At 42.7% G+C, this 24,436-nt stretch overlaps 1 protein-coding gene across 5 annotated transcripts in view; it reads right to left on the bottom strand.

The window, feature by feature from the left end:
- The window catches only part of LOC126251336 (RNA polymerase II-associated protein 3-like), a 117,648-nt gene that overhangs the window by 70,991 nt on the left and 22,221 nt on the right, over positions 1–24,436 (bottom strand). For 3 of the 5 annotated variants that reach the window (XM_049951691.1, XM_049951690.1, XM_049951688.1), the window contains exons 2-3: positions 15,300–15,453; positions 4,941–5,075 (exon numbers count right to left, since the gene is read on the bottom strand). In XM_049951691.1, coding sequence (XP_049807648.1) covers positions 4,941–5,075; positions 15,300–15,437 — 273 coding nt within the window. In that variant the 5' untranslated portion in view covers positions 15,438–15,453. Of the gene's footprint in view, positions 1–4,940; positions 5,076–7,175; positions 7,184–15,299; positions 15,454–24,436 lie in introns of those variants that run through there. The other 2 variants (XM_049951693.1, XM_049951692.1) reach the window with 2 other exon arrangements.

The raw sequence follows: 24,436 nt of genomic DNA, 5'->3' as shown, positions 1-24,436 counted from the left end.
GCTGGTCTGGAAAGAATGTAGCTACACAAGGAATGCAATGGATGGACCAATGTGGCTGCAACAGGCAGGAATTTTTGGTAGTATGCGACCCTCCCTAACAAGGGTCGAAGCTCCTTTTTAGATGAGGGGAGGTATGGTCTAGAAAAGGACAAAATCCATCATGTGAGACCTCAACTGATTGGCTGTGGAGGAGTCCTTGACAACCATACTATCCACATAATTAAAGCAACCCAAGACAGGCATAGTCAATTTCTCTAAATCATTGTAAAATAGCAGGGGCACTAGCCACACCAAGAGGAAGGTGCAAATATTAAGAGAGACCAAAAGGAATATTCAAAACCGAGACTCTTCCTTCACAGGACCCTGCAAATGCACTTCAGACAAATCAATTTTGGAAAGTACTGGCCACTTGATATTTTCACCAACTGTTCCTTCTGGCATGGAAGAGGTTAACTATCTACAAATGACAGTGCATTGGCAGTAGTACTGAAATCACTGATGGCTTCCAAACTACAACTAGTGGAGAAAACAATTCTCTAGCCGTAACAGGATGCATCACCCCAAGAGATGGACATCTGTGCAATTCTACTTTCACCTGATCTTTCAGGGCAACAGGAATAGGGTGCGCACAGCAAAAACTAGGCCGAGCCATGGATTTGAAATGAATAAGAGCAGGAAAATTTGTAGCAGACCACATACCTTCCAAAAACAAGTCCAAAAACTCCTCACACAGTGTTTCCAATTGAGAACACAGTACCTGATTGGATACAAGGTGAACTGCATTGGTGATGTTGTGATCTTCAGTCCTGAGACTGGTTTGATGCAGCTCTCCATGCTACTCTATCCTGTGCAAGCTTCTTCATCTCCCAGTACCTACTGCAGCCGACATCCTTCTGAATCTGCTTAGTGTATTCATCTCTTGGTCTCCCTCTACGATTTTTACCCTCCACGCTGTCCTCCAATACTAAATTGGTGATCCCTTGATGCCTCAGAACGTGTCCTACCAACCGATCCCTTCTTTTAGTCAAGTTGTGCCACAAACTCCTCTTCTCCCCAATCCTATTCAATACCTCTTCATTAGTTATGTGATCTACCCATCTAATCTTCAGCATTCTTCTGTAGCACCACATTTTGAAAGCTTCTATTCTCTTCTTGTCCAAACTATTTATCGTCCATGTTTCACTTCCATACATGGCTACACTCCATACAAATACTTTCAGAAATGATTACCTGACACTTAAATCTATACTCGATGTTAACAAATTTCTCTTCTTCAGAAACGCTTTCCTTGCCACTGCCAGTCTACAGTTTATATCCTCTGTACTTTGTCAATCATCAGTTATTTTGCTCCCCAAACAGCAAAACTCATTTACTACTTTAAGCGTCTCATTTCCTTATCTAATACCCTAAGCATCCCCCGATTTCATTCAACTGCATTCCATTATCCTCTTCTTGCTTCTGTTGATGTTCATCTTATATCCTCCTTTCAAGACACTGTCCATTCCGTTCAACTGCTCTTCCAAATCCTTTGCTGTCTCTGACAGAATTACAATGTCATCGGTGAACCTCAATGTTTTTGTTTCTTCTCCATGGATTTTAATTCCTACTCTGAATTTTTCTTTTGTTTCCTTTACTGCTTGCTCAATATACAGATTGAATAACATCAGGGAGAGGTTACAACCCTGTCTCACTCCCTTCCCAACCACTGCTTCCCTTTCATACCCTTCGACTCTTATAACTGCCATCTGGTTTCTGTACAAATTGTAAATAGCCTTTCACTCCCTGTATTTTACCCCTGCCACCTTCAGATTTTGAAAGAGAGTATTCCAGTCAACACTGTCAAAAGCTTTCTCTAAATCTACAAATGTTAGAAACATAGGTTTGCCTTTCCTTAATCTAGCTTCTAAGATAAGTTATAGGGTCAGTATTGCCTCACGTGTTCCAATATTTCTACGTAATCCAAACTGATCTTCCCTGAGGTTGGTCTATACCAGTTTCTCCATTCATCAGTAAAGAATTCACATAAGTTTTTTGCAGCCGTGACTTATTAAACTGATAGTTCAGTAATTTTCACATCTGTCAACATGTGCTTTCTTTGGGATTGGAATTATTATGTTCTTCTTGAAGTCTGAGGGTATTTCCCCTGTCTCATACATGAAGTCAATACCGTCACTGCACGATAGCGATAGAAATGTTACCAATGATGGTGCCACTAAAGCGGAGTTACTAAATACAGTTTTCCGTAATTCCTTTACGAAAGAAGATGAAGTAAATATTCCAAAAATCGAAACCAGAACAGCTGTTAGCATGAGTGACATAAAAGTAGGTATCTAGGTATCTTAGGTGTTGTGAAACAACTCAAATCACTTAAAGGCAAGTCTTCCGGTCCAGATGGTATACCAATCAGGTTTCTTTTAGAGTATGCAGACACAATAGAGCCTTTCTTAGCAATAATATACAACCGCTTATTTGACGAAAGGCCTGTTCCTAAAGACTGGAAAGTAGCACAGGTCACACCAATATTCATGAAAGGAAATAGGAGTAACCCATTGAATTCCAGTCCCATATCATTGACCTCAATTTGCAGTAAGATTTTGGAGCATATACTGTAATCTAACATTATCAATCACCTTGAAGAAAATGACTTATTGATACATAACCAACGCGGATTCAGTAAATATCGTTCTTGTGCAACACAGCTAGCTCTTTATTCCCATGAAGTAATGAGCGCTGTCACAAGGAATCTCAGATCGATTCCATATTCCTAGATTTCCAGAAGGCTTTTGATACCGTTCCTCACAAGTGACTATTAATCAAACTGCGTGCATATGGATTATCGTCTCAGTTGTGTGACTGGATTCGTGATTTACTCTCAGAGAGGTCACAGTTCGTAGTGATAGACGGTAAACCATCGAGTAGAACAGAAGTGATATCTGGCGTTCCGCAAGGTAGTGTCATAGGCCCTCTGCTGTTCCTGATTTACGTCAATGATCTAGGTGATAATCTGAGCACCCCCTTAGATTGTTTGCATATGACACTATAATTTACCATCCAGTAAAATCATCAGACTATCAATTCCAATTACAAAATGATCTAGAGAGAATTTCTGTATGGTGCGAAAAGTGGCAATTGGCACTAAACAAAGAAAAGTGCGCGGTCATCCGCGTGGATACTACAATAAATCCAATAAATTTTGGGTATACGATAAATCACACAAATCTAAGGGCTGTCAATTCAACTAAATACCAAGGAATTACAATTATGAGCAACTTAAATTGGAAACACCACATAGATAATATTGTGGGAAAGGCAAAACAAAGAATGCGCTTTGTTGGCAGAACACTTAGAAGATGTGACAAACTCACTAAAGAGACCTCCTACATAACACTTGTCCGTCCTCTGCTGAAATATTGCTGCATGGTGTGGGATCCTTACCAGGTAGGATTGACGGAGGATATCGAAAAAGTGCAAAGAAAGGCAGTTCATTTCGTGCCATCGTGCAATAGGGGTGAGAGTGTCACTGATATGATATGCAAGTTGGGGTGGCAGTCACTGAAACAAAGACTGTTTTCTTTGCAGCGATGTCTATTTACGAAATTTCAATAACCAACTTTCTCTTCCGAACGCAAAAATATTTTGTTGACACTCACCTATGTAGGGAGAAATGATCATCATAATAAAATAAGAGAAATCAGAGCTCGAATGGAAAGATTTAGGTGTTCCTTTTTCCCACTCACCATTCAAGAGTGGAATGGTAGAGAAGTAGTATGAAAATGGTTCGATGAACCCTCTGCCAGGCACTTAAGTGTGAATTGCAGAGTAACCATGTAGATGTAGATGTTAATAAGTGGTCCCAAGTCATGTCCAAAAATTACCCCTTAATCATCACAGAAGCATCTTGGCCTGACTTATCATCCATGCATTGAGGGTTAAATACTTCACTGTGCTGTTGGTGGACTCTGCACCTTGCATCATTTGAAAAAGAGGTAAAATCCTAATGTGTCGGACCACACTGAAAGCTTTCTGTCAGTTACTGTCTGGTTCCCTCGTTTGCAGCTTTTTGGGCTTCTGTGACTAATGGCCTTTTGTGAGGTACACGATTCCAAGTGTCCATCACACGTTGTTCCTTTTGCAGTATTCACTGGTTTAGATAGACCTACATTGAGTCACAGCAGCAATTCCTGTCTGGTTCAAAACTGTCAGTCATTAACAATGCTTGACACTACTATCTGGCCCATGTTGGTTGGAATCTTTTTACAACAACTGTTCTTAGGTCGTGGCTGCAAATGGTACACCATTCATTGTAGACACATCGTACAAACTGCGTCAACACTCCAAAAAAATTGGTCACCTTCATCCACCATGGGGTCGTGGGCATGTCCAAATCTGACAGCTGCTTTCTGCACTTCTATAAGCTATCCACATCAGTCTAACTTACAGCACTGATTTTGCATGATCGACTGACCTACACACCACTTCGATGCCATGACTTATGTCACTGGTACAGTGTCACATGTTCGCCTGGTGTCAGTTTTACACCCTCTGGATCACTACAAAGTGGCCAGTGTGCACTTTTAATGGGGTGACTCATATTTTGACCAGTAACCTTATTTGGGACACTGTGGTGAATAGCCCGGACAATGAGATGTACGAAGACCAACATTTCCAAATTATAGATTGGGCAGGGAAAGTTCTGGTACAATGTAGTTGCAAAGGTAGGTGTGTGTGTGTGTGTGTGTGTGTGTCTGGAACTGAAATTATGGCTGTTACATAACAAACTTATATTTGTTTGGAATTTCACTTCTGAATACTACCAGCCCTTTGATAATTCACAATAAGAAGATATCAGATCTGACAAGTTGCAGTCTGAGCAGCCAATTTTCAAAGTATAAAATTAAAAAAATTAAAACTGTAATAAAATGACTGGTAAGTGAACTTACAGCATCAAATTTATCCCAAGCCGCATAATCATATGAAGGAATTTTTTTAGGTTTGTCCTGTTTCCTGTTATCTTCTGTTCCTGTATGGGTACCTGTTGAACTTCGCTTTACTTTAGATCGGACTGGAGCAGCATCCTAGAAAAAGAAGGAAATATTTGCTGGCAATAGAAAATAAAACTGAGAATCTAAGACATTTACAGAATGTTTATTCAACATGACACCCACAGAGCTCACTCAACTGATGACCAGCACTCAAATGTGGCAGTTATGATAAGAGGATGGCAGTAACAATCAGAGAGTACTACATTCAGCTGAAATGAACAACTGTATACAAAAAGCTTGATTCAAAGTAAAGACTGTAGCCATATCGAGCTTACAATTGTGCCAAGTTTGACAGTGTATTTAATGATAAAGGGGCCTTGCAGAGAAAGCCCACCATTAGACTGAACACCACTAGCATACAGAGGAAAGTAACAACAGGATACCTAGGGACACACCTCAACAAACGACTGACATTCAACAAGCACATAAGACTTATAACTGTAAAAGCAACAAGATTAATGCACAAAGTCACTGCGCTGAACTCAACTCGCTAGAGACTGCCTTTGCAGACACTGCAAATGTATCATACAGCCCTCTTTGAATCTGTAAAGCGTTTCGCAGCAAGTGCCTGGGCACATCGACTGTCACTCATGACTCAAAAAAACATTGTGAGGTGTGGACAAAGAGGTGTATTGCTCAGAATATTAAGGGCATTAGGGGCATTTGGTACTACGTCCATCGAAGCCCTATGCATTGTACTTGCAACATACCCTATTGACATAACCATCAGACACGAGCTGCACTGTACTGGCTCAAAAGAGAAAGATTGGATAAAGTATATGAGATAACAAGGGAGCATATTGCAGAAAAATGCCAATTAAATCTTTGGAAGGGGGATGGTTGGGGCTCAGACACATTGACCCAAGCCGTGGTATGGTATACTTCCCGAAGGGCCATGACCCTTACCCTACACACCTGCACCACTTTTGCCTTAGCCGAAGTGATTTTTGTGAATGTGGGCGATATGAATCTCCCGAACACATAACATTAAAATCGTGTACACACACACACACACACACACACAACACACACACACACACACACACACACACACACACACACACGTGTAAGCCTGACATCAGAAATCTAAGACATAGGGCAAGCTTTAAGAGACCCAAATAATTGGAACATACTTAACACATCACTGATGTAATATCGATAGTGCTACACAAGACTTATAAGCAGCAATGACCTTTTACAGGAACACAATCCGAAACACACACTACTCCACAATATGATGCATGGGACAGCAGAGATACAAACACTGATATGGAAACAAATAAACATATAGATACTGATGATATGAATACTCCGATATCACCAGATACATATAAGGCATAGTAACAGATCACTCGACTTCAACAATACTACAGATAATACAAACATGGAATTTAGAAATAAGTTAGCATAGAAATAAAATAATGGATTTTCCTGTTTGTACAAGTACAGCAAGGACTGATTTAGTTCTTTGGATCATTATTTGCAAACATGTAAAAATATAGTTTGTAAAATGTGTAAGATGTAAACTGTAAAATGTGAACTTTGTAAAATTGTGCATAAACATTCATATGCAGTATAATAAAATATAAATACACATACACAAACGCACAACATAGAGACGAAGCACCCTATGGAGAGGTGAGGCTTCAGGTCATCTCTCGAGGCTCCTCTCCTGCTTACGGCACAGTTAAGTGGAGGAAGCAATTGTAGTAACAAATAATACTGTCATACCTCATACACAACTCACGTAGAGTTAACATCACAACATACATACGTATAGTAGTACCTCTAGTAGAATAAAATAAGCTAATTCAGGTGAAACAGGCTTGAAGTATTTACCAAAGCCCTCCCACTTCAAATAGCTAGGTAAAGGAACCTCTTTTCCTATGCCCCTTCATGTATTGTTTTCTTCTTAAGAATAAGTAATTTTATTTTCCAATTGTACTTATGTATTCTGTGGTCTTTTTTACTTTGCTTTTATTTTTTAACTAACAATTTAATTGTATGAAAAACAAGAAAAGTACTAAAAGCCTGGAAACTGTATAGTTTGTTGTAGCAAAGACCCATTATAGTTACCAAGATGGTGGGTCACTGTGACGTTAATAAATAAATAAAGAATTCAAAATACCCTACCTTTGTATGTTCACTGTGAAATGGTAGCTACCTTCAACTGAGCTTGCATAGGTCGCAACTATACTACTACATCAATAGGCTAGTAAGGTTGTTGAGTAGTATAAAGACTGTGTTATCACTGTAAAAAAAGGTTAAACAAGATGAAAGATTCATCTTTGATGTACTAACATCAAGCACAAAAACTTCCAGTGTGGATATAATGAGCAGGAATATCAAAACACCGAAAGACCGAACTGAGTTTCTTGACTAATTCCATTGAAAACATTCATATTAATGTTAAACATTAGTAACTGATACAAGTAGAGATCGGATTTTTACATATTTGCACACTGCATTCCTTGACAGTTACACGTATGCATGTAAGGAATAAATTCATTCCAAGTTGTAAGGAATTTACTAATGAAGTTTTATAGGGTGTATAAATGAATATATAAGGGGTTAATGAATATGTTTAACTAATTTATGCATATATTTTACTTTTTCAACAATTATTCTCGAAACACAAATATTTCACCATGATATTTTAAGAGGAAGGGAAACACCAAAGCAAACTTTTTTACTGCTCTGTTTGTGTAGAAGAGCTGTTATTTATCAAGTATCTAAATCCATAAAAATGTCAGGAAATGAGAAGAACATAGCTATCAACAATGAGTGGTTCCTTTATAAAGTATAAAAAAATTTGGGCCCAACAACTTGACATAAACTGAATGGTGTTCAATAATCACATGGCAAATATTTAAAAGTTTGGTGCAGCCACTGCATCATAAAACACACTACAGTTTGGATTACGTTACATATGAAGCCATCTGTTGCAATATTAACATTTCCAAGAATTAAAAAGTGCCATGTTCAGTTAATTTTTAAATTTGTAACTAATGTGCTGTTACTCATAATTTCTGCAGTGTGAGAGGGAGGAAACAGAACATTATAATGCTGAAGGAGAAGAGCAGTAAGGCTTATTTGTTTGAACATTGGATTGATAGAAGTCCTACTCTTACAACAGATGGAGATACAGTACTGTGTCAAGTGTATGAAAAACGTAAGTTTTATTTTGTATTTTCAGAATATCTTAAAAATCAATATATGATTTTCATTTTAGTGATCATCATTTTTATTTAACTAACATAAACTCACTTTATTGTTATACTACTGTTATAAGTGCCCTGCAACAAAAAATTCCAGATTACGAAAAGTACTAAGATCCAAACTTTACCAGCAGCATTTCCTGCAATGACAATTTTTTGAAGGATATCTGCAAAGCATTAGTTTCAGCCCATGTCCCTTTGAATAAGTTAAATAATGTAGAATTTTGAACATTCCAGGAAAAAATATTCTGAACAAAAAGTTCCTGATGAATAAACAATAAGGAGAAACTACCTCGGAAAAAATTATGAAGAAGTAAGTTTAAAAATTTATTTAATGAAATTAGTATGTGTGTCAACTCCCCCCCCCCCCCCCCCCAATACTGCGTGCTTTATAATAATTTGTTAATTATTTAAAACTTTTTAAAGTATTATACAAAAATTAAAAAGGTGGAAATGTGAAATTATGTATGGTCTGTAGTGGAATGGAGTTTAATTTCATTTAGTTTATGATTAAGAAACATTTTTATAAACTTTTTAAATTTGGTGCCACACCAAAAGTGAGACCCCAAAATTACACCCTCGATCTTACTACTTTTCAACAAACTAATTCTTTTCAGGTAATACAAGAAATAAGAGACAATCTTGATGGCTCAAGCTTGTGGTTGTCTGTAAATGAAACAACCAACATATGTATAAAATTTACTGCTGATGTCACTGTGGGAAAAATGATGAAATGAACCAAGAACATCCCATCTCTTTTTCTCCGAGGTACTGAAAGAAACAAACCATTCAATGATTGCCAAGGTCGTTCATGATGCATAGGTGCAACAGCATGCAAGATTTAGGCTGCTAAAGTTTTGCAGGTATTTTATCTTAAAGCAGTTCGTATGATTTGTTTAGTATATACCCTTCACCAGCTGGCAGAGGAAACTCAAGCAAATTTTCCAGAAGTGCCTTAATTTCCTCCATGAAAAAAGTGTCTGTTAAGGTGCCATCAAGAATGAAGTTATTTACTGATATGATGGAAGATACTCATTTACCCCCAGAGCCAATCATCAAGAGATGGCGAACATGACTGAAGCAGCTCTATATTATAGAGATAATTTAGAATATGTGAAAAAGGTGCTTGATGTGATGTACAAAAATGAAGCAGTGCAAGTATCCCTGCTGCAGTTAGTGCTTGCAATGAGAAGAGTATTCAGAGTAAATTAGTGTTTACTAAGGCACATTTTAATAAACTCATAGCTATAATCACACTCTTTTTCTTATCATTTATTCTGCACTAGCAGGGTCTGCTTGTTGACATTTGGGTCTGGCAAGGGCATCTTCATATGTGGCATTGATAAATTCCAAACACTTCTTGACACAGTCCATCTATCGTGTCTTAGGTCTGCTTTACTGCACATGACGTGTCTGTATCATCTTAACCTGCTTTCCCGTAGTTTGTCTGAGATGGCTGCAACTCCAAGTCGCTGCCAAACATTGACGTTTGTTGCATGGTCAAATCAGATAAGCCAAAGGGACCATCAGAGCATTTGCATTTTCATCATGTGGAGAGCCTGCTCATGCTTCGTTGTCGTTGACCAACATTCTGACCTAACAAGTGTGACTGGGCATACTACAGTCCTATAAACCATTGACTTAAGGCATAAAGACATACGGTGATCACACAAGACGCCAGTCGCCTGGCACCATTTCATCCAGACTGTGTTAACACAGGCACGGACATCTGGAAGACTTTTACTATCATTGCATATGAGTGAGCCAAGATATCTGAATTGAGTAATTCAGGTCTTTTCCACTGACTTTGCTGGTCCCATCAGTTTGAATACCACACTCCAAGTAGTCTTCTTGGTATTCAGTTGGAGGCCAAACCTGCGAAGTCATTGATTCCATTGCTGCTGAGTCTGCTCCTGGAGATCTTCATGGTGTTTGCCTGCCAGCAAAACAATATCAGCATATAGGAGTGACCAAGGGTGGGGTGACCGTAAGTCGTACATCACAGTGACCATACAGAGGATAAATAGTAGGGGTAACACTACTGAACCTTGATGTACTCCGACACTGTAGTAAAAGTGGGTGATGTTCCCACTGTACATTGGACATTACTGGAGACATTTTGATATAGCAGTTGGACCCGTCAGACAAAAGCTTCATGAACACTGAGAGACCATAATGCACGTCAAATACGTTGATGTGGGACACGGTCAAAGACGTTTTTGAGACCTACGAATAACATATGAGTATCCTTGTTTTTCTCAGGGTGTTTTACACTAAGTAACTGAGTGGCATGAATGGCACCTGTAGTTCCACTTCCTTTGATAAGCCTGCATTGATTTGGAGTGATACAAACAATTGCATGGAGCCCCTGGAGTCAACACGCTCAAAGCAGTCAAATTGGTTGGTACTGCGAGCATTCTGTCGCATCACCTTTCCCCGCTCAGATTGGCTGTGTAACACTTGTTGTCCAGACTATTGGGACTATATCCTCATCAATTATTCTGCTGAAGTGGATAGTACAAATTGTGGCACCTTTGTGGCCAAGGATCCTCCATACTTCCACTGGAATGTCATCAGGGCCAGTAGCCTTCCCATTTTTCGACTTCTTAACCACTTCCTTGAACTCCTGGATGCTAATTGGTAGTACAGGTCCAGCAACTGGATCAGCAATCAGTATTGGAGGATGGTCAAATTTCTCATAGCTGATTTTGGAGAACTAATCACTTCATCTGCGGAGAATGTTGACTGTGTCTCGAAGGAGTCTTTGTCCTTTATGTGTCTGACATGGCCAATGTCCAGAGTGGCTTGGTGGCGTGCTTTGGCAAGGCGATAAATTTTATTTACTCCTTCTGTTGTGTCTAGTTCATCATAAATATGGCCATAGTAAGAATATTTGGCTGCTGCAAGTGCTTTCTTGGCAGCCAATTTTTGCTTCTTGTGGCGTTGTATATCTTCATTAGTGCTGGACTGGGACCATACTTCGAAATATTTCTTCTTCTACCTCACAGCAGCGTGCACGTCTTCATTCCACTATAAGACTTCTTTATTGGTTACTCATTTGCTGTACAGTGGGCTTGGCTAGTGATGCTGTTCCATATGCCTTCTACTGGCTGGTCCGTTGTTGTTGTTGTTGTTTTTTTTTTTTTTTTGGGGGGGGGGGTTGGGGGGGGGGGGTGGCGCGCACAACTACAGTGGTCATTAGTGCCCAGACTAAGTTATGAATGCACTGCAAGGCACAAGGTTAAAACAGCAACTAAAAAGGACAACACTATAAAAGGCACATTAACAGGCAAGGGATTAAAAGAAAACAGCATGATCAAATGTCCTTAGACAGGTTTGTCAAGTGGATAAAACGAAGAACGCGAGCAGCTGCTCCTGGGTCATCCGCTAAAATGGCATCCAGAGTACATGACTGGCCAAGATCAATGTGCAGTGTATTAAAATTCGGACAGAACATTAAAATGTGGCGTACCATCAGCAATTGCCCACATGGCAGAACAGCGCCGGCGCAGCCATCAGCAGATGGCGATGGCTGAACCGGCAGTGTCCAATTCGTAACCAGGCCAAAACGACCTCCTCCCGCCGAGAAGGGCGTGAAGAGGTCGTCCAAGGCGTGGGGAGAGGTTTCAAGGCCCGAAGCTTGTTGTCAGTAAGTGTAGCCCAATTGGCATGCCACAGCGATAAAATGCGCTGACAAATGACCCTGCTAAAATCAGATGAAGGCACATAACAAGAAGCTGTCCGAGGCTGGAGGACCGCAGCCTTGGCTGTGGCATCTGCAGTTTTGTTCCCAGGGATACCGACATGGCCAGGAACCCACAAAAGGTAACCGGAGAACCGTCATCCGCCAGCTGCTGAAGAGAGCATTGGATCCGGTGCACGAAAGGGTGAACCGGATACGGATCACTGAGGCTCTGGATGGCGCTCAGGGAATCAGAGCAGATGACATAAACAGAATGTCGGTGGCGGCGGATGTAAAGAACAGCTTGGTAGAGAGCAAATAGCTCAGCTGTGAAGACTGAACAATGGCCATGGAGCCGGTATTTGAAACTGTGTGCCCCAACAATAAAAGAACACCCGACACAGTCATTGGTCTTAGAGCCATCTGTATAAATGAAGATTGATTTCCCTGCTGGGAGCAGCGTGGGCTTCCTACTAGCAAATAGCTTGCGAGCAGCTGAGTTGGACACTTTCTCTTTGACCTGAATTTCCTGTATACAGCATTCATCCTTGTAGATGGGACAGTCACGGGAGGATGCTGCATGGTCACCCTGACAGTTGACACAACGAGGAGACGGAGGTGGACAGTCACCCTCATGGGCGTCCCTGCCACAAGTGACACATTTAGCCGCATTAGAACAAGACTGGCGGGTGTGATTAAAACGCTGACACTGGTAGCAGCGTGTAGGTGCCGGGACATAGGGGAGAACAGAAATAACCTCATAGCCCGCTTTGATGCGCGACGGCAGCTGAACGCTATCAAAGGTCAAGAAACGTGTCCAGGTTGGTACAAGGTCATTGTCGACCTCTTTCATGATCCTATGGACAGCCGTCACACCCTGCTCAGCGAGGAAAGACTGAATCTCCTCGTCAGTCAATCCGTCGAGTGATCTAGTATATACCACACCACGCGACAAATTCAAAGTGCGGTGAGCCTCCACCCGGACAGGGAACGCATACAGGAGTGTGGCCCGAAGCAGTTTTTGTGCCTGAAAGGTGCTCTCAGTTTCTAACAACATGGTACCGTTACGCATCCTGGTACAAGGTTTGACAGGTCCGGCTATGGCATCTACGCCCTTCTGAATAATGAAAGGGTTGACAGGTGAAAAATCCGTTCCGTCCTCAGATCTAGAAACTACGAGGAACTTTGGGGCAGGCGGTGGTACTTCTGTCACTGGCGGCTGGTCAAGTTTCTGTTTTTGGGCAGAAGTCGAGAGAGAAGAAGAAGAGAAATCCATTGCGGAGGAATCCCCCCATGATTGCCAGCGTCTCCAATGGCGTGCTCCTTCCTTGTGGGGACCATCTCAGAGGGCACTACAGGGGGTACGTGCGTGCCTTACTTGTCTACCCAGGGCGGGGAATTACGCGTTACCCCGTCCCCGGCAACGCGTGGGTCGGCCTTCAAGCATGCACAGGGAGGAAAGAAGAAGAGGAAAAAAAGGGAGAGAGGGAGAGAAAGGACAGACTGTCTCAAATGCCGAGGTGGAGACCATAGGGTGGACAAGAAGGCAAGGAGAAGGAGGCAAGAAGGCAAGGAGAAGAAGGCAAGGTAAAAAGTAAGGAAGACAGTGAGAGAGGGAGAAGGACAAAGAAAGGAACCAAACAAAGGAAGGAAGGAAGAAACCAGAATAAGCGAGAAACCAAATTGACCACAAATGTAAGTCGTGGAACCGTCCGTCTCTGGACGCAGGCGCAAACTACCCCCTTGAGGGGGAGGGACTCCTTTTAGTCGCCTCTTACGACAGGCAGGAATACCTCGGGCCTATTCTAACCCCCGGACCCGCAGGGGGAACGATTTGGGTTGTGGATATTCAACTTCAGGCCCATAACAAGAGGCTGATGCTTGGGGGCAATTGATTCTGAGGGGATGACTTTTAAGTCAGTTACCTGCTTCAGGTTGCGTCTTCCTGTAAGCGGATAGTCAATTTGAGTCTTGTGCCCACCACTTGTATAGGTTATCAGATGAGTATGGCTCTGCTCGAAAAATGCGACCTCTTAGCAACAAATAATCTTGAGCTAATAACAAGCATCAAAATGGGTACATGAATAGGTGAACATAGGGTCGTCCTAGCGAGACTGAGTACCGTAACTCCAGAATCCTCCAAAAACAAAAGAAAAACACACTTACTCCAAAAAGCAGATAAAAATTCACAGGATGCTTTCCTGAGAGACTATCTCCTCTCCTTCCAAATTAACAATGTAAGTGTTGATAGATGTGGCTCAAACTCAAAGAAATAGTATTAACAGCAACTGAGAGATTCATATCAAATAAATTAACAAAAGTTGGAGCTGATCCCCCTTGGTACACAAAACAGGTCAGAACACTGTTGCAGATGAAAAAAGCATGCCAAATTCAAACAAACACAAAATCCCCAAGATTGACAATCTTTAACAGAAGCTCGAAATTTAGTGCGGACTTCAATTTGAGATGCTTATAATAGTTTCTACAACAAAACTTTGTCTTGAAATGAACAGAAAATCCGAAGAGGTTCTGGTTGTATGCAAAGTATGCTAGTGGCAAGGCAGAATCAACACCTTCTCTGCACAACAGCAATGAAAATACTATTAATGGTAGTGCTGCTAAAGCAGAATTACTAAACACAGTCTTCCGAAATTTCTTCACCAAAGGAGATAAAGTAAATATGCCAGAATTCGAAACAAGAGCATCTGCCAACATGAGTAACATAGAAGGAGATATCCTCAAAGTAGTGAAGCAACTTAAATCACTGCACAGGTCACACCAATATTCAAGAAAGGCAATAGGAGTAAGCCACTAAACTCCAGGCCCATATTACTAACATCAATTTGCAGCACGATTTTGGGACATATATTATGTTCAAAAATTATGAAATTCCTAGAAGAGAACAGACTATTGAGACACAGTCAGCATATTTAGAAAACTTCTTTCTTGTGAAACACTACTAGCTCTACTCGCATGAAATGTTGAGTGCTCTTGACAAGGAATTTCAAATAGATTCCATATTTCTAGATTTCCAGAAGGCTTTTGACACCATACCTCACAAGCAGCTTGTGATCAAATTGCGCAATTAAGGAATATCATCTCAGTTATGCAACTAGATTCATGATTTCATGTGAGAGAGGTCACAGTTCATAGCAAATGAAGGAAAGTCATCGGATAAAACTGAAGGGATTTCTGGCATTCCCCTCGGTAGTGTGACAGGCCCTCTGCTGTTCCTTATCTATATAAATGGTCTAGGAGACAATAAATCTACAGACCATAAATTACATTCATACTTTGAAGTGCATGAAAGTCCAAGCTCTGCTCATCAGTAAAGGCAGTAGGAATGAGTTTCTATACCTTGTCATCTGCTGACTCTTCACGTAATAGTTGTTCTTTCCTCTTCATTTCTTCCTCCCAGTTTTTTAAATCCAACATATAATTTTGTACATCCTGAGCATTATCACGAATCTGTTTTTGTAACACGATAGGATCCATCTCAACATGAAAAAACCTGTAAGGATCAATTACTCAGCACATACAACATGTGAATGTTCCTGTAAATGTGGTTTGTAAGCATTAATTATATATCTCAATAATATATTCACTCTTTAAAACAATACAAATAAAACAGCATAAAACTACACCTAAGGTACATAGGCAGGTAGGTAGTTAACATCTTAAGAGAAAGTGGTACAGGATAACGACTTACATGAGAGAAACCTCTGAGGAATGCATATAGGACATAAAAAGAAGCAAAAAAGCTCATATACAGGGTGTTACAAAGAGGTACGGCCAAACTTTCAGGAAACATTCCTCACACACAAAGAAAGAAAATATGTTATGTGGACACGTGTCCGGAAACGCTTACTTTCCATGTTAGAGCTCATTTTATTACTTCTCTTCAAATCACATTAATCATGGAATGATAACACAGCAACAGAACGTACCAGCGTGACTTCAAACACTTTGTTACAGGAAATGTTCAAAATGTCCTCCGTTACCGAGGATACATGCATCCACCCTCTGTCGCATGGAATCCCTGATGCGCTGATGCAGCCGTGGAGAATGGCGTATTGTATCACAGCCGTCCACAATACGAGCACGAAGAGTCTCTACATTTCGTACCGGGGTTGCGTAGACAAGAGCTTTCAAATGCCCCCATAAATGAAAGTCAAGAGGATTGAGGTCAGGAGAGCGTGGAGGCCATGGAACCGGTCCGCCTCTACCAATCCATCGGTCACCGAATCTGTTGTTGAGAAGCATATTAACACTTCAACTGAAATGTGCAGGAGCTCCATCGTGCATGAACCACATGTTGTGTCGTACTTGTAAAGGCACATGTTCTAGCAGCACAGGTAGAGTATCCCGTATGAAATCATGATAACGTGCTCCATTGAGCGTAGGTGGAAGAACATGGGGCCCAACCAAGACATCACCAACAATGCCTGCCCAAACATTCACAGAAAATCTGTGTTGATGATGTGATTGCACAATTGCGTGCGGATTCTCGTCAGCCCACACATGTCGATTGTGAAAATTTACAATTTGATCACGTTGGAATGAAGCCTCATCCGTAAAGAGAACATTTGCACTGAAATGAGGATTGACACATTGTTGGATGAACCATTCGCAGAAGTGTACCCGTGGAGGCCAATCAGCTGCTGATAGTGCCTGCACACGCTGTACATGGTACGGAAACAACTGGTTCTCCCGTAGCACTCTCCATACAGTTACGTGCTCAACTTTACCTTGTACAGCAGCAACTTCTCTGACGCTGACATTAGGGCTATCGTCAACTGCACGAAGCATTGGAAGTGCCCTCGTTGTTCTAGGTCTTCCCCAGTCGCGGGTCATAGGCTGGAATGTTCCATGCTCCCTAAGACGCCGATCAAATGCTTCGAACGTCTTCCTGTCGGGACACCTTCGTTCTGGAAATCTGTCTCGATACAAACGTACCGCGCCACGGCTATTGCCCCGTGCAAATCCATACATCAAATGGGCATCTGCCAACTCCGCATTTGTAAACATTGCACTGATTGCAAAACCACGTTCATGATGAACACTAACCTGTTGATGCTACGTACTGTTGTGCTTGATGCTAGTGCTGTAGAGCAATGAGTCGCATGTCAACACAAGCACCGAAGTCAACATTACCTTCCTTCAATTGGGCCAACTGGAAGTGAATCGAGGAAGTTCAGTACATACTGACGAAACTAAAATGAGCTCTAACATGGAAATTAAGCGTTTCCGGACACATGTTCACATAACATCTTTTCTTTATTTGTGTGTGAGGAATGTTTCCTGAAAGTTTGGCCGTACATTTTTGTAACACCCTGTATACATATGGTCAATTTGTTTTTATTTTCTTAAGTACAGACACTTTTTTGTTGTTACATGTCTGCTTCATTTCTGGCTTTTTGTTTTCAAATTGGTGCTACTGGCACTTTTTTCTTTTCCCTTCGAATGTTGTATTCTGATGGCTAAATGAAATGCTCAAAATGTCTCCCATTATGTCTAACACAATCGTCTAAACAAAGCATCATGGACTGTCTTAGTCACTACCATATTCCAGATGTCTGAGTATCTTATGAAACCCTTCTTGAACATGTTGATGAAGAATGTCAATATTTGCAATAGATCTTTAGTACACTATGTCCTTTAAATACCCCCAAAAATAAAAAATCCAATGGGTAGAATAAAAAGAGTGAGCAGGCCACTATGATGTTGACCCATGGCATATTTTTCTTACTTGCAGAGCCAAATGAGGTGGTGCCCTATTGTGGATGAACCACATGTTCTGACATCGGTGTAGTCGAATGTCTTCCAGAAAAAAACTGAAATATTCCATTAAGAATTCACTGTGTGATGCTCCTGTCAGTGTTTCATGGAAAAATGAAAGGTCCTATTAATCTGTCTCCAATACTTTTTCGTAAATAAAAACTGCTTTTTCCTGCTGCAACCTAATTTATTTTTCCCAAATTTATTTTGTCTTTTTCTTACTCTAAGGCATCATTTTTTATTACATATTCGTGTAGTACGTAAAGAAATATGAATGTTTTAGTTGGACACTTTTTTCGCTTTGTGATAGATGGCGACGTAATGGTCACAAATGTGTAAGTACATGGTATCATGTAACATTCAGCCAGTGTGGACGGTATTTGCTTCGTGATGTATTACCCATGTTAAAATGGACCGTTTACCAATTGCAGTAAAGGTCGATATTGTGTTGATGTATGGCTATTGTGATCAAAATGCCCAACGGGCGTGTGCTATGTATGCTGCTCGGTATCCTGGACGACATCTTCCAAGTGTCCGGACCGTTCGCCGGATAGTTACGTTATTTAAGGAAACAGGAAGTGTTCAGCCACATGTGAAACATCAACCATTACCCGCAACAAATGATGATGCCAAGTAGGTGTTTTCGCTGCTGTCATGGCTAATCCGCACATCAGTAGCAGACAAATTGCGCGAGAATCGGGAATCTCAAAAACGTCGGTGTTGAGAATGCTACATCAACATCGATTGCACCCATACAATATTTCTACGCACCAGGAATTGCATGATGACGACTTTGAACATCGTGTACAGTTCTGCCACTGGGCACAAGAGAAATTACAGGACGATGACAGATTTTTTGCACGCGGTCTATTTAGTGACGAAGTGTCATTCACCAACAGCGGTAATGTAAACCGGCATAATATGCACTATTGGGCAGCGGAAAATCCACGATGGCTGCAACAAGTGGAACATCAGCGACCTTGGCGGGTTAATGTATGGTGCAGCATTATGGGAGGAAGGATAACTGGCCCCCATTTTGTCGATGGCAAGCTAAATGGTGCAATGTATGCTGATTTCCTACGTAATGTTCTACTGATGTTACTACAAGATGTTTCACTGCATGACAGAATGGCGATGTACTTCCAACATGATGGATGTCCGGCATATAGCTCGCGTGCGGTTGAAGCGGTATTGAATAGCATATTTCATGACAGGTGGATTGGTCGTCGAAGCAAAATACCATGGCCTGCACATTCACCAGATCTGACGTCTGTGGATTTCTTTCTGTGGGGAAAGTTGAAGGATATTTGCTATCGTCATCCACCGACAACGCCTGACAACAAGCGTCAGCGCATTGTCAATGCATGTGCGAACATTACGGAAGGCGAACTACTCGCTGTTGGGAGGAATGTCGTTACACGTATTGCCAAATGCATTGAGGTTGATGGACATCATTTTGAGCATTTATTGCATTAATGTAGTATTTACAGGTAATCACGCTGTAACAGCATGCATTCTCAGAAATGATAAGTTCACAAAGGTACATGTATCACATTGGAACAACCGAAATAAAATGTTCAAACATACCTATGTTCTGTATTTTAATTTAAAAAACCTACCTGTTACCAACTGTTTGTCTAAAATTGTGAGCCATATGTTTGTGACTATTACAGCGCCATCTATCACAAAGCGAAAAAAGTGATCCAACTACAACACTCATATTTCTTTACGTACTACACGAATATGTAATAAAAAATGGGGGTTCCTATTTTAAAAAACGCAATTGATATCCATTTGACCTATGGCATCTGGTTTTCCCCTTCAAGCTAGACAAGTTTTGTTCTTTGTAGTTTTTTCGTTTGACGCTTATTTCGTGAGATATTTGGCCCAGTCACGATCAATGGACCACCCTGTATAGTGCTGAATGTACCTACAAAATTACATCATTGGATGACACACAGTTCACGAGATGTGACATCATAAATACTGAGCTGCATGAAGCTGAAACAACAGGGTAAAAGTCGCTAGAGTTACAGGTGAACTATATGTACAAATATGTATGAAACATGTTAAATATGTGTGATATACATATGTGGGCAAAGCCACGGGTAAAAGTTCTTCCTAAACATCTGGATTGATTTCAACCAAATCTAGTACACATCCTACTTACTATTTGGAAAGAAATACTGTGGAGGTATGAACCAGCAGCCTCCTGTTAAAACAATAAAACAGTTTAACATGGCTGGCTGACCATGAGAATAAAAAGGAGAAGCCAGCCACTCTGACAACACATTAAAATCTCCACCCTACAAGCACTTTGGTGGAGGACACAGAGGGACAAAGGACATGCACTAAAACTTTTACAGACTGATAAAACCCACCCTCATGAATAAATCATAAAACTAAATGAGCCGATGAGGCGTTGTCAGATAAAATTAGTGGCAATGAGTCCGGTAACCCAAGATTTCGTCACAGAGCAGTCAAAAGTGGGACAGTGCACCAGAATATGGGCCATTGTCAACCAGGCGCCGAATCGACACTGAGGCAGGTCTTCATGGCACATGAGGTACCCATGGGTCACCCAAGCATTGCCAATGTCTAGCCGGCACAGAACCACAGAGTCTCTCTGAGAGGCCCAAATGGAGGACTGCCACACATTCGTAGTCTCCTTAATGGCAAGCAGTTTGTTGTGCATGCTGAGACTATGCCATTCCGTCTCCCACAGCCTAAAAACCTGGCGACGTAAAAACAACTTCAGGTCAGTTATTGGAATGCCGATCCCCATAAGTGGTTTCCGTGTAGCCTGTTTGGCCAGCCTGTCAGCAAGTTCATTGTCTGTGATTCCAACGTGTCCTGGTGTCCACACAAACACCACTGAGCAACTGGACCATTCCAGGGCATAGATGGACTCCTGGATGGTCACTACCAAAGGATGTCGAGGGTAGCACTGGTCGATAGCTTGTAGGCTGCTCAAGGAGTCAGTACACAGAAGAAAATACTCCACAGGGCATGAACAGTTGTGTTCAAGAGCACGAGATATAAGCCGTGACCTGGGCCGCTGATGCGAGAGATGAACTGCCGTGGGTGGGAAAAGGAGACGGTAATTTGGATGTGTCCGAGACCTATGAATGTGTGCAACGAGAGCTATGAATGTGTGCAACATAACTGGCCAGTGGTTGTGCATGCCTGACCTGCAATGGAGGGACTCCAGCCTCCAGCAGGACATTGGTCACTGGACTCATCCTAAAAGCTCCTGTCACTAATTGAACGCCACAGTGGTGCACTGGATCGAGTAAGCACAACGCTGAGGGCACCGCCGAACCATAAGCCAGACTCCCAAATCAAGGTGGGATTGAACAAGGGCTCCGTATAGCTGCAGCAGCGTAGAGCAATCTGCACCCCAGTTGGTGCTGCTCAGGTAGCGGAGGGCATTGAGGTGCTGGCAGCACTTCTAAGCTGATGAAGGTGACGAAGCCAAGTTAACTGGGTGTCGAAAACCAGTCCTAAAAATCAACATCTCTCCACTACAGTGAGGGGCTCATCAGTAAGGTAAAGTTCTGGTTCTGGATGAACGGTACGATGCCGACAGAAGTGCGTAACACACAACTTTGTGGCCGAAAACGGGAAGCCGTGGGCTAGAGCCCATGACTGCACCTTGTGGATGGCTGCCTGCATTCGCTGCTCAGCAACACCAGTACTAATGGAGCAGTACGGGATGCAGAAGTCATCCCGTACAGAGAGGGTGAGAAGGATGACCCTACAGCTGCTGCTAGACCACTAATGGCCACTAAATATAGAGATACACTCAATAAAGAGCCCTGTGGGACCCCATTCTCCTGGATATGGGGGTAACTATGGGAGGCACCAACTTGGACACGTAAAGTACAAGGCGACAGGAAATTCTGGATAAAAATTGGGAGCGGACCTCTCAGAACCCACTCGTATAATGTGGGAAGGATGTGATGTCGCCAGGTGATGTCATATGTTTTTCATAAATCAAAAGAGACAGCAGCAAGGTGTTGGCATCTGTAAAAGGTTGTTCGGATGGCAGAATTGAGGGACACAAGATAATCATTGGTAGAGCGACGTAGGCGGAAACTGCCCTGGCACAGAGCCAGTAGGCCACGTGACTCCAGGACCCAATCCAACCGCTGGCACAACATACGTTCCAGCAGCTTACAAAGAATGTTGGTGAAGCTGATGAGATGATAGCTATCCACATCAAGCGGGTTTTTTCCAGATTTGAGCACCGGAATGATGGTGCTCTCCTGCCAGCGCTATGGAAAGACGCCTTTGCACCAGATCTGGTTGAAGATCAAGAGGAGATGTCGCTTGTAGTCAGACAAGATATGTTTAATCAGCTGACTGTGGATCTGATCTGGCCCAGGAGCAGTGTTGGGGCAATGTGCAAGGCCACTGAGGTGCTCCCACTCTGTAAGTAAATGGGGCGTGTAGTGAATGAGAGGACTTTCCCTTCCGTCTGCCATTTGAGAGGCCATTTGAGAGTGCGAAAGGGGGGAGGGGGGTAGGGATGGGAGGGGGGGGGGTTGAAAGTCTCATACACAGAGGTGCGAGCATAGTGCTCAGCAATCACGTTTGCATTGGTAGATAAAATGCCATTTATATTAACACCATGTACACCTGTTGGGATCGGTTACCCAAAAACACGTCTGATCTTCATCCAGACTTGGGAAGGTGACGTATGGCACCCACTTGTTAAGACATACCCCTCCCAACACTCCTGTTTCCGTCTTTTTATAAGCTGGCGAACACGGCTGCGGAGCTGTTTAAAGGCTATTAGATGCTCGAGGGAAGGGTGCCACTTGTGTCACTGTAGATCTCGCCAACGCTCTTTAATCAGCAACTTCCGACGACCACCAAGGTACTGACTTTCGCTGGGAGCAGCTGAAAGAACGAGGGATCACGTTTTCCGCCGCAGAAACAATCATTGTAGTGACCCGCTCGATCACAACATCGTTGGCACCATGTGGGGGAGATGCAACAGTGACAGCACAGGCGAAGGCTTTCCAGTCTGCCTTGTTGAAAACTCATCTGTGTACGTGTCCGTGGGCATGACACCGAGGGAATGACAGGAAGATAGGGAAGTGGTCACTACCACACATGTCGCCATGTGCTATCCAGTGGATAGATGGGAGAAGGCCAGGACTGCAAACTGAGAGATCAATGGCCTAATATGTGCCATGTGCCACACTGAAAACTGTGGGGCCACCTGTATTTAAGAGGCAGAGGTCGTGTTGTGACAGTAAATTTTTGACATCTCTGCCTCGGCTAGTAAGAACTGTGCCACCCCACAAGGGGTTATGGGTGTTAAAATCTCCCAGAAGTAGAAAAGGTTTAGGAAGTTACTTAATCAGTGCAGCCATCTGGAGGAAGATATACGTTGCAGACAGTTATTTCCTGCATCGTCCTTATTCTGACAGCACAGCTTCAAGATGGGTGTGAAGGGGCACAGGTTCACTGCATACCGAGTTCAGGACACAGACGCAAACTCCACCTGACACTCCATTATAGTCACTACGGTTCCTGTAATATCCCTTATAACTGCAGAGGGCAGGGGTGTGCATTGTCGGGAACCAGGTTTCCTGGAGGGCAATGCAGAAAGCAGGTGTAAAGTTTAAGAGTTACCATAGCTCAGCCAGGTCGTGGAAAAACCGCCGCAATCCCACTGAAGGATAACGTTATCGTACGGCTGGGAAGGCATGAAGCGCACAAGGAGGCAGGTTATGCCTTAGGGTCACATGCTGCCCCCGATTGAATGTTTGTAGGCATTGCGGTAGTGGATGAGGCATCAGTGAGATCCAGGTCCGCAGGGAACACTAAGATCTCCACCGCATCCTCAGATGCAGAATTGATAGGGAGTGGTGGTGTTGGGGCCACCAGAGGGTCCTGTTCTTCGCAGACTTGTTCTTAGTTTGCTTGCTCTCTCACTTCTCTTCAGGGGATTGCTGGGAGGATTCCTCCGAAGCAGCTTCAGGCATGGAGGAAGACCGTGGAGCTCTTCGTCCAGCAGCTTTTGGCTCCTTGAGCTACTGCTAAGTGTCCACTGTGGCATTAATGGAGACCTTTGAAGAGAGGACCCCCAATGGACCCCTTCTGCATGAGAGGAGCCGAAGAAGGCTGTTGCTTCTCTGGCAGGGGGGAGGGGACCAATGCCCTTGCGTTTGAGGGAGCCTTGCTCCCAAAGTAGGTGTTTTGGGAGCAACGGACGAAGATTTAACCCCTACCACCAGGAGACGGATGTATTCTGGTGGCCCAGAGGGCCCACTGTGTGTGTCACAGAGTGAGGAACCACTGGCACTTGGGACGATGATGGTGATGTAGTTCCAGTCTATGTTGACGTCAACCGAATGGGGTGTAGTCTTTCGAATTTACGTTTAGCCTCTGTGTAAGTCAACCTGTCCAGGGTTTTGTACTCCATGATTTTCCGCTTCTTTTGGAGTACTGGACAGTCTGACGAGCAGGGGGGAGTGGTGCTCTCCACAGTTGATGCAAGCAGGAGGTGGTGCACATGGAGTATCTGGGTGCAGTGGACATTTGGAGTCTCGACATGTGGCCCTGGAAATGCAGCGGGAAGATGTGCCCAAACTTCCAGCACTTAAAGCACCGCAAGGGGGAGGGACGTATGGTTTAACTTCACAGCGGTAAACCATCACGTTGACCTATTCAGGCAATGAATCACCCTCAAAGGCCAAGAT

Source organism: Schistocerca nitens, chromosome 4, assembly GCF_023898315.1.
Source record: "Schistocerca nitens isolate TAMUIC-IGC-003100 chromosome 4, iqSchNite1.1, whole genome shotgun sequence".
Classification (NCBI taxonomy): Eukaryota; Metazoa; Arthropoda; class Insecta; order Orthoptera; family Acrididae; genus Schistocerca; species Schistocerca nitens.
The sequence above is the reverse complement of the archived record's forward strand: the minus strand, read 5'-3'. Positions and strand labels throughout refer to the sequence as shown.